Here is a 12,258-nt window from a genome sequence, read left to right on the forward strand (position 1 = left end):
TGCTTCCGGAGGTTGCCACTCAGACCGTTTAGGCGACATTTTTAAAAATTTCCTTACAGTACATGGTTTAGTGCATTAATTGTGTGAGTGATCAGCTGCCGAAAATTCTAATAAGTGATGGCAAGTGCGAAATCCGTAGACAGATGGATAATCGTAAAACCAGGAACCGAGATAAAGAGAGGAAACACACGCAACACATTAGATACAAAATAACAAATAATGCGACGACTCTCGTGACATTACCTCGCATGATTCGCTAGGATTTCACATCGATACGGCAGGTGATCTGTGATTGGTGATCAGCGAAGTCCTAGCTGTCCTAGCTTCCGTTATCAAGCACTCTTCGTTGACGAGTCACGAAGTGCGTGACGAGAGCCCGCGGGTTAATCTAATTTACTTTTGTTTTCTTCTTGCTATTCCATTTATTTCACGTGGCTGCCTAATGAATGCCAGATGATACCACTCTGCGATTCCCCCTTCCACTACGTACTACACAACTGTGTATATGTACATGAGTTCAACTTCTCGGGCCACTTCGGATAACTTCGGAAAGTCGCAAGAGAAGGTGAATGTTAGTCTTACTCTTTCACTCTTAAAACGCTGTATTCAACTGTTCAAGTCGCTGGCAAACAACATAAGCCACGAATCACGCGACATTTATGATTGCCCTTATAGTTTCATTTTGCGACTTATGTTGCTAAGGAACCTTTCGGTGAAACTCCCAGAGATTTTGATGACATTTTAAGTAACGAGTGTGAAGATCAAACGATGACATTCTATAGAATACCTTGTGCCAATACGCATTTTTTATGAATAATTTAAACCAAGTCTATAGACATACGTTTAGAAAAGAATAGATTTTTCTACGAAGGCGGTTGGATAATCGCAGATGATAGTTTTTTCGTAAGTGACAGGGCAAGTCAGGATCGACGTGATGAGTGGTCACACGAAATGAATTTGCAGGCGTTTATGCTGATATTAAAAACGATGTTCATCTTTATTAGTGGCATTTAGCTATATTTAGTTAAGGTTGTTAAAGCGATTCGAATACAATTAATGTATTTAGCCCTCAATCCGGTGACGAATTAGTCTCGGCCAGACAGTCGTTGATCAAATGTTTAAGGGCAAAAGAGTTTCCCCAACTCGCTGTTTAACAACGGGCAATTCCATATTTCATCAGTCCGAATGCATCGAAAGGACTCCAACGGTAGGCGCGACGCAACCTTTGCGGCCTTCAGTCTCGAGTACGGATGGCTCCTTTGACCTTGCAGGGCAAAACCTGTGATCATAAACGGCCACATCTGCGAGACACTCGTTACGGTCTCCTATACTGATCCGATACGCCTTTGCTTTCTCCCATGAATTTTTTTGCGACTTTTTCGACCTGAAGAAGAGACTGCCACCCCCACTAAAAAAAGTAACCGAGGAAGATCCAACCTCATTGGTGTTAACAAACAAATCAAATTTGAGTATTTCGACGAAGCTACACCCCGAGAAGTTGCGCTGGAGGGATGCGAGGGCACGAGGAAAGATACTTCAGAAAAAATCGTCAGTATCGATCGTAATTTCGCCGCCGCCGAACTGTGTAACATCTTGTTTTTATTTACGGATTGCCACGGCATTGCGGACGCCGCGTCGCAGAACGTTTCAAAATAACCCACGATCGCAGGGTTTTTAATTCGGTGCATGTCGCGATTGTAGGCCGTTAAAAGATCAAGTGCTTGTTTGGTAAAGTGATCAGTATTAGTGACCGCGAAGTGTCATAAATGCAAGGTGGCTTTGTGCAGTGTAGTATACCTGCGATCAGCAGACCCTGTGCTGAACGTTACCGGGCATCATCCCCCAACGACCGGGATCGGCATAGTGAGTCAGTGGAGCAAGTGTTCAAGCAACAGGTGAATTTCTCTCTAAATGGGTAAGTTTTACTTTTACTTTCGAATGAGGGAATCATATTACTAACCTCAATTTATTTAAACATTTTTTACTTTGGTCCATCAAAGTTAAAAAATAGAAACCAGTGTTTCCGTAGTTTTTACCGATTACAGCAACTAATACGTCCAATTTTCGTTCATTTCTTATGAAATAAGTATTTTTGTACAATTTTCAATGTTTTGATACACAGTAAAATAATGTACGATTCGTAGGAACTACGAAAACATTGCTTTTTATTTTTTTACTATGGCATGTCAAGTTAAAAACTGTGGAAAAAGTTTTGAACAATGGTATTAGTGATATTTATGTACTGAATTGATATGATCATAATGCGGCTTTGCTATAATACTAAATTGGCATTATTCAATTCTTTTCTCTCGTTTTTTATTTTTTACAACTTGGATAATTAATTTAAAAGTTTGAAAAAATTCCATAACATATGTCGCGATAGCTAACGTGTCCCTGATTTTTTTCATAATTTGTATTCCAATAGTTTAAGAGAAATTGGGCAGTAACGTAAAGATCTTGAGTTTCTTGTACAAGGCTTGAGCACGGCGAGTAGTAAACTCTAAAAAAGTAAAAGTTCACAAAGCTTCAGAGAACATTTTTCCAAAGGAAAAGGTTGTTTAGAATCATCCCAGGAATCTCCCCATTTCGGCTCCGCCACATTAGGTGGGACACCTTCTATTATACTGTTATTTAACCCCGGCAGTATGGCCGGGACGTAACATCAATTTTTTCAAAAACTAAACATCTTATACAAAAATAGCATTCTTTATTTTCGGTTTAATGTTATATGTAGAATTGTCCTTTCTCAGTTGTATCATCTTGTACATAAACTTGTTTTAATTTAATTGAAGATTGTGTCTGGCTTGTGCCGCTTGCCGGCGACTTGAACAATTGAATACAGCGTTTTAAGAGTGAGAAAATAAGACTAACATTCGCCTTCTCTCGCTACTTTCCGAAGGTATCTCTAAGTCCTAAGTAGTCCGAGGGGCCGAGCTCACGTACATGCGGCTCGTGCAGTAGTAATGTTATTTATTGTAGGTAATATTATTTCTGTAACGAAAACTGTAACAGCAGATACCGACCAAGCAATCACGGAAAGTCACGTGACTACCCTAGGCGCTTAAGTGTACGTGTCTTATAGGGACTTGTTAAAATTGTAAGCGTAATTATACTTCTAATTAGTATTAAAATCATATCTTATCTATCTAGTTATACTGTTAATAATAACCTTACAAAAGATTCATAGCGCAAGTAAAAAAAAAAGGCAATTGTATGTTGATAACTATTAACAATACGTATTAGTACAATTTTATTAAATACTTACCGTTGGTTATTTGAAATATATGTATGTAATACAAACGAATATTGTTATGCTATTATTAATAAAATCATAATTAAATTTAATTTTGTAAAGAAAACAATTTTGTCTTTATTATTGAATACCTCTTTTTAAATATATTTTATATATTTTAATAATCGAAAATGTATATCGTTCTTCAATTTTCATGAAATATAGAGTTTACATTTGTAAATAATTATTAGATTGTGGATCTTTATACAATTTATTGGAAATTTTGATATGCAAAAACGTTTTGAATTCATCAATATACAGATTTATCTAAAACATCGACAGCTAAATACGCTTTATAGTATTTAAAGGATGAAATAAATTTTTAATTAAGCTTCACTTCTCGAATTATATTTCTAAAAGTAGCAGTTGGCATAAATATCTGCAGTTGAATAAATATTTTTTTGGTGTTATTTTAGATATCTACATTAAGTTGTTTTTAATGTTTTCATAATTAGCGGTATAGGGCATGCGTAGAAGAATAACTAATGAAATTTAGACACAATTCCTATCGAACTCCTCCCCTCAATTAGGCTTCACGTCCCTCGCCTATACACTAAGCTTATGCTCCGTCCCTATATTCCTATGTCCATGTTTTAAATACTTTTTCTATAAAACAACTATTTTTTTACTACAAAATTCTCTGAATCGATACTTCTCTATAAAACCAAAAAATACTCGAACTCCAAATCAGTAATCGTTTCTAAAATAGAAATTCATTTGCAAGCATACTTAGCTGTAATCCTTCCTAAAATAAAAATTCATTTACGAAGACAAATATATAATAGTGATTGAATCAGCATATAATGCTCATACATATGTAAGTTTGTTTATATGCACTTATGTTTTGATAAGTATCATGTCAATCAAACCAAGATAAATCTTTCATGCTGAATCAGATGATAGATTGATATAAGTACGTAATATAAAGACAACAAAAACTCGCCTTTCCAGTTATGATCCGTGGAACACCAAACTGTCTTCATAACTGGTTTACATGGAATTTGAGAACATTTATGAAATATCATTCACACTGGCCCATGGAACCGCTCACGAAAATACAAGGTACTTTCAAGAGAAAATACAAAAGTAAGGGATAAACAAATCTGTTACGAAATGTGATGTCGTAAAAGTAAATTGCATTCTTGACGACCTAAATTATGAGTTTTGAGTCAATGTCAGCACTCCGTACTACGTATTATGGCAACTTTTTTGCCAGTGGCAAAAATGAAAAGTTTCAATACATTGAAGTGTATTCTGGGAGAATACACTTGAAGAATGAATGTAATACACTAACTTGAAGAATGCAATAGTTGAATACTTTTGAGTTTTTTTAAAGTTAAAATAAAAACATATAAAGTGTGTCTATTCTTAAAGAAAACTTCAAATGCAAGTAAATTTTTCAAAGCATTCTTCCTAAAGACCCGCTAATTTTGATAATTCCAAATTTATAAAAATAATGTTCTAGAATTCAACAAATCTTTAAATATTCTTTTTACAACTCCCTCGTTTTGATATATTTTATTCATTAAAAAATCGTTTATGTGTTTCAAAAAATCCTAATAAAATCCTGCCAAATGCAGGATTATATTAACGAGGGTATGTTGCAAAATTTCATATTTTAACTTATGAAGCTTTTGCATTTCAATGTCGTTATCTCCATTCACTGAAGTTTTGAACATCCCTAGACTTATGAGAAACTTATCTATTCCTTTTTTTTTTTTTTTTATTTTAATGAAGTGATGAAAAATGATAGACTGTCTTATAATTTTTCTTACTGTTCAATATATATTATTTCCTATAATTTCTCTGAAAACATCATTGACGAGGACATTTTTCAATCTCACTATTGATCCATTTTTCATCAAAAAATTACCAGTCTTGAAATTTACAAAACAACTACAAACTTTGCTGAAATTTAAAAGAATATTTACAGATACTACCAGCACTTTTTGAACTATACATGTATGCATATCGGGGTATTTATACAGGGTGTCCCAGCGAACACTGTGCAGTACGTTATTTCTTAAAGTATTAGAGATAAAAAAAATTGTTTACACAGGATTGCATGGTTCGAAGGGGCCAATTTATTAGTGATGGCGAATTTTTTGTAACATTATTATTACACGAGATATGATGGTCAAGTTTGGTTTTTTAAATAGAATTATACATTTTTTTACAGTTCAGTTGATAGTGTGTTTCAAGACGAATCCAGCGACATCTAATTTATATACTTTTTTTAATTAATTTTCGAGAACCCTAGTATCAGTTTCAAGGGGTAATGCCTAAGACGCGCCGTCGGAAGGGAATAATAGATCGCCCGCAGTACCTGCTGGTCAGAAAGGTTCTCTTCCGACGAAAATCCCTAAAAATGTAAGCACAATATCCCGAAAATTAATCAAAAAAAGTACATAAATTAGACGTCGCCGGATTCGTCTTGAAACGCACTATCAACTGATTTGTAAAAAAATATATAATTCCATTTAAAAAACCAAACTTGACCATCATATCTCATATAATAATGTTATAAAAAATTTGCCTTCGCTAATAAATTGACCCCTTCGAATCATGCAATCCTATATGAACAATTTTTTTGTATCTCTAATACTTTAGGAATTAACGCGCTGTACAGTGTTCGCTGGGACACCCTGTATATGTTTAAAGACATTTAACTGTAACCACTTCTAATTTTAGGTATCGTAATTTAATTTAATGAAAACAAATTTAATGAAAATTTTTTGTAAAATTAACGAATAATTTGTCTTTTTACCTGTAACAAGAAGTAGATTACTGTACAGAATATATGAAGACGTCGACATCTAATAATCATGGCTGCTTGAATCTGAAACAGAATGCATACACCTACATCGTTTACGTATCTTGTAAAAATAATTATTTTATTTTCATTTAAATAAATGAATTTAAATAATTAGCGATATTAATTTAAAAATTGTTCTAATAGAACGTTTTTATTGCATGCATATTTTACTTTACTGTAGCAATAAATTGGACACTTTTAGTTTAAAATAAAGATAACAAATAGGCTTGACAATACTATTACTTTAAGCTAGAAAGAAAATTTATTTGAATTATTAATACGATGCAGAGTTTAATGAAATTTAATATAAATATTACACATTCAAAATATGTTGTATTTTTCTAAGGTGTTCTTATGTTTGAATTTTCTTCAATTTTTACATTTGCATCATTTTAAAACTGTTTTTGCTTGTTATTCAGTTGTTACATTCTTCTTACACTCCATTTTTTCATGAATCTCGAATTAGGTGCATTTTAGTTACTAAAGAAGAAATGAAACCGTTTTAGTACAACAATAGTTAACGTTGAACCATACTAACAGCTATTTAAGTATATGTAAATTATTTTTTGACATTTTGTGAAAATTGCTGTCTAAGGTGTTTAAATCATTTAATCAGCGTTGCCATTACTGAAAAATATTTAACTTCATAGCATACATACATTCTTACACTAAATAATCAGCACGTAGAATTAGGTACTTCTTGTTTCAAATAAAAATAATAAATAAAGGAAGTAAATAGTCACTTCAACGAAATAACGAAGTTTCTTTGAGAATAAGGATATATGAGATTAAAATTGATAATGTCACTTGAATGAATTAATTATTTTCAGCTTTAATAATTATTTCACTATTTCGGATAATAATGACAAATGAAAAATACAAATTTTTTAAGAAATTTATAATAAATATTATTGATAACCTATGGTTTTGAAATAGAATTTGAAACAAAAAATTTTTAATTTCTTGATATTAGCAAATCGTGGAGAATATTCAAGATCAAAATTATAAAGGAAAATTTGAAAGTTTTAAATATTTGAAAATTCCAAATTTTTTAATTTAAGAAATTAATGATTTGTATTTTACACATTCAGAAATTGAAGGTTGTTAAATTTTAGAGCTTAAAATGTTTGGAAATGTGAATAATTTAAAATTGTAAAGTTTACAAAATTGAAGATTTATGTTGGACAATTTGTAAATTTGAAAAAACTTCAGGGTTTCAAAAATCTGAAGATTTGAAAATTTCAAAGCTTCCAATATTTAAAAATTTCAAAATGTAAATCTTCTAAATATTTATTGAGGTCTAAAATTTTTAAGTTTACCCAATTGGAGGTCTGTATTTTTCAAATATTTAGTAACATCAAAATTTGAAAGCTTTGAAAAATAGCAACTAAAGAGTATCGTATTATCTCTAAATCTAAATCTAAATAACATTGCTTAAGACAAAAATGACCAAGGAAATAACAAAATTTTATTTGAGTAACTATTCAAGTAAAAATTTGCACATTTCAATAATGCTCAATTCCGAACGAAAATCACTCCTTCATCCTACACAGGAACAAAAATTAAAAAAAGTAAAACACAATAAAATGACATTGGTTTAAGATGCGATGTTTATGCAAAATATCCATGAACCCCATAGGAGTATTAGGTTCATTGAAAGTAAAACAAAAAGGAAGTGGTTAACCTTTGTTGTACTGGAGAAAGGAGTAGTGGTTTATCTGGATTATCGAATTCTGCTGTTAAAGGAAGAATTATGTATCAATAAATAACAAAACGTATTCAAATTAACTACTTCATGCATGTAAAATTTCATTTCACACGAGTATTGATTGTTCTTTAAAACAAAAGGTCTTACAGAGCAAATCATATATATTTATTGACATTCTTTTATATGTGCTTGTTAATTTGTAGCACAACTTTTTTAGGTATTGATAGAAAGATGTATTAGTATCTTATTTACATTCTGTATTAATAAGACTAAGCCATAGATAAAAAATAATGAACTATTTTAGTATATGAATGATGAATTAAACTTAGAATTTAGAAAATGATGCTTTAAACTTAGAAGAAAATTGATTTAAACATATGTAACTAAATGTAGTTCCATTTTAATAACATCAAATATCTTATTTCCTATTAAAAGTATTTTATATGTCGTTGTACATGAATATAATAATATTGTGTATAATGTATTAATATTTAATAAGTATCACATACAATAATACCTAATAAATATTATTATTAAATTATATAAATGTATAAAATATAATGTATCATATCATATCATACTGATATATAGAATACTCGAATTTTGAACCCTCCAATATTCAATATTTTTCAATTTATAAATATTCAAACTAAGAACCCTAATTTTCTCAAACTTTCGAATTTTGAATTTTTAAATATTTAAGTTTTAAATAAATATTTAAGATGTTATTTTTCATATATTCAAATTTTGAACTCTTGACTAACGAAACTTTCAAATTTTTCAAACATTTAAAATACAACTTTTCAACTTCACAAATTTTCAAATTTTAAACATCAACTATCATAGCTTCCAAATTTTGAAATATGTAAAATACTTTTCAATGTTTTAAACTACCCAGTTTTAAATGTTTAAACTTTGAAGTTTCAAAATTTTCAAATTTGTATTTAAATATTTAATTCTGAAATCTTAAAAGTATATTTTGTACGTGTTCTCATTTATGATTTCCAATTCCTAACATGGTGTATTTAAGAATTATTACATGTAATAATAATGATAATATTGACTATTAAACATAACTATAAATATTTATTTGTGTATTACATATGTAACTATTTTCATATCTTAAAAGTAATCAATTTCTTTAATAGTAATTTGTTTTCAAAAGTAATTTCAATGTTCTACTATTTTTAGCATGACGAGACAGATATTCTTTCAAAAAAAACAGGTGTTTCAAACGAAAGCAAGCATAACAGTTATCTTTTATATATACGATTAATGTTTTGCATGGATAATAATGTTTTGAAGAGCGCAGAGTGAATGACATCTCAAGTATCAAAAATTTTGAAAATATTCTTGGCGATGAAGACTTTGTTTAAGTATTCGATTAGTTTGTTTAAATATACGACACTTGTGCTGAACCCACGTCTTGAAAACTGGTAATTCATTTATCGATAAGTTCACGTGCGAAAACATCAACATCGATTCGATTTAATGTCAACTTTAATATATGCTGATTACATTCACTACTTTGCTCAATATCTGTACATGTGTGCAATGAGAAACGGGTTGTAAAACACTGTGACGGAAGGCAAAGATACACGAAATGAAATTGAATACTTTTTACTGCTTCTTAATTTCGTCTGTTAACGTAGAACTTAGTTTGGGCATTACAGAATTCAATTTCCAATTGAATTCGAAACAATTTTTATATTGTTTGGTTACTTCATCTTATCATTAGTTAATATTATTCATGAAATGGTGTATTTGAGTAAATTTATTGTTTAAATTATTACAATTTTTATAATAAATAATGAAGCTTACTAGTTATTTCTATTGTAATAATTATTTGCCTCTTTTATTTATTACTTTCATATTAAGCAAATAATATCCAATCCTTCGCTAAAATGAAGGAAAAAGAATTTACACTAAAATTCTTTCATGAAAATAATCTTTAAAACAATAAATTACATAATTATCTTAAAAGTACGCAAAAAAATGTAATAATTATTTATACGATTAGCTGAGTTACTAAATATGCGTATTAGCTGAGACAAAGCAACTTTTACTGTCGTAACTTGACCCGATTAGCACCATGCACGTACCATCTATTTTCTTACGTAATATTTCATTGCTACTAGTTCAAGGCTAAGTGCAATATTTCTTACTCTACTTGCTTCTTTAATAGGGGATATTTAACTGGAGAGGTGGAAACAATAGCGATCGTTGTTAACTATTTCTTAGACAAACATAAACATTATCTATATTTTTTCTTAAAGCTTTGAATGTTCAAGGCTAGGTAGTTTAAAATTGGAAAGTTGACAGTTTGTATTTTACATGTTTAAAAATATCAATGCTTTGAACACTTAGAAATTCAAAATATAGAAATTTATAGATGGATGATATAAGATTTAAAGACTTTCACAGATTAACGCGAACTTTCCGTGGCGTGGCGACAGCAAAATCGAGGCGAATTTCTCAGGCATCGTATTTGCATTAATATCAATTCGTATGTCTATTTTCTCACTTCGCCGCAAATTCGCGGAAAATTCGCTTTGGTCTATGGGAGCCTTAAATATTTGAAAATTTGCAGATTCGGAAATTGGAAAATTTGTTCATTTAAAATCACTAGCGTTTGAGCAATATGTACTTATTTTCATCCCCGAGTGACCCAATTTTGATATCCTTAACAAATTAAGGGTTACTTAAGAACTTAAATAAGTATAATAATGCAAGCTTAAATTGTAATAAAATCGCTTCATCTAAATTCCAACGACATGGCCTTAATACTCACAAGGGAAATTCTCAACCCAGAAATTAAAAAAATAACGATACTTTAGTGATGTATAAAGCATACGTAGGTCATATGGAAATATGTTATACGAAATGTTTTTTTTTTATTCGAATTTACTTTACAGGATTAACATTAACCCTTGAAAATTTGACTACTTTTCGAGTTAACTTGTAACTTACAAACTATAACAAATAAAGCAAAAATTTTCTGTCAACAGTTACTTCTTCTAATTACATATATGGAATGGTACAAGATTTATTATTTAATTAAATAATTAAAGAAGTAATAACCAAATTGATAATAATCTTTTTCTCGAATAGTTCTTTTATGTAGAACATTAATCAGTGGTTGAAATACGAATGAAACTGCATAATCCATTTTTTCTACAAATAAGACCTTCGTTTGAACCGTCTTTTTCGATAAGCAAGAAACTTCTTGCTTCCATTATATCATACTTGAACTGCATGAGAAGTAATATTTGTGTGGCGTTCATTAGACGATTTTGTAACATTTTAGTATATAACACGTGGTAAGAAGAATAAAATAATTTATATACTTTTAATAAAGGTAAAGGAGAAAAATCTTTCTTTTATTTGTATCCCACTTTTCTCTTATTCTTTAGATGTAGGTGGATATGCATTATCTAACAATTCTACAGAATGTAGTCTAAATGTTTCCAAAAACTCTAATGTTAGAATAATTTTCGTTAAAAATGAGATTTCTCCCTGTGATTTGATAGGCATCTCTTTTACTGTATCATGTAACTCTATTGCTTTTTTATGAGTAGGCGTTTCATTTGATTATTATTTACAATTTCAAATGTTTTATCATAGGTACTGTTGAGAACTCAGAAGTTGTCAGTGAGACGGCACAGGAGCAAGAGAAGTGCTCAGTTCGCTTTATTGGATCCAAAGTCTTTGTATTTATTTTATGCGTATGTAATATTTATAGCATATTTCATAATAAACGACTTTCTTACTTACACGCTCAAGCTTATCCTACTGTCCAAAAAAGCTCAAAAAGTTTTGATTCAGATAATGAAGGTTTTATTGCAAGCACCTACAGTAGATTATGAAGAAACTAATATTTCGTGCTGTTAATGAGTCTTCAAGTCTTCATTCTTTAAATACTTTCATTTCTAGTTATAACTACAACGAATCTAATTGCTTATTACTTTCTTCAGTGTTTTTGTTCGTTTTAATTTTCGCAAAACATAATGTACCCCAACCAAAAGGAATATTAACATACTCTCATCTTCAACGTTAAACAAAGTGACAGCCATATTGTAATACTTTTATACGTATGTCTGTCATATAAAAACAAATTTTGAACAGTTTCTCACACCGTATATGTTGTCTATTCAGCTAGTACATAGGATATGCAATGCTTTTACCGTGTAATTAACTAATTCGCCTCAGATTTCAATGCTTCATAATTATTCCAAAAATTGCGGTTGTCACTTGAGTTTATGGTTTCCCAATATAATAAGCTCAACCCGTCGGCCGAAGCGAATGGGTTAAAGATGCAAATATTACATGGATCACCCTTTACTTTCGATAATTGTTTAGAAAGTGGTCCACATCATCAATTTCAGTGACGTTGAAATATGTTGTCAAGGTCGTTATTCTGAACAACTTTTTCCTGTGCATGTT

At 30.4% G+C, this 12,258-nt stretch overlaps 1 protein-coding gene across 1 annotated transcript in view; it reads left to right on the forward strand.

The window, feature by feature from the left end:
- The window catches only part of LOC143184849 (uncharacterized), a 148,328-nt gene extending 136,759 nt beyond the window's left edge, over positions 1–11,569 (forward strand). Inside the window, exon 16 of the mRNA XM_076387369.1 lies at positions 11,440–11,569. Within this exon, the coding sequence (XP_076243484.1) occupies positions 11,440–11,449 (10 nt within the window). The 3' untranslated portion in view covers positions 11,450–11,569. The remainder of the gene's footprint in view (positions 1–11,439) is intronic.
- The last annotated feature ends 689 nt before the right edge of the window (positions 11,570–12,258 follow it).

This window comes from Calliopsis andreniformis, chromosome 10, assembly GCF_051401765.1.
Source record: "Calliopsis andreniformis isolate RMS-2024a chromosome 10, iyCalAndr_principal, whole genome shotgun sequence".
Classification (NCBI taxonomy): domain Eukaryota; kingdom Metazoa; phylum Arthropoda; class Insecta; order Hymenoptera; family Andrenidae; genus Calliopsis; species Calliopsis andreniformis.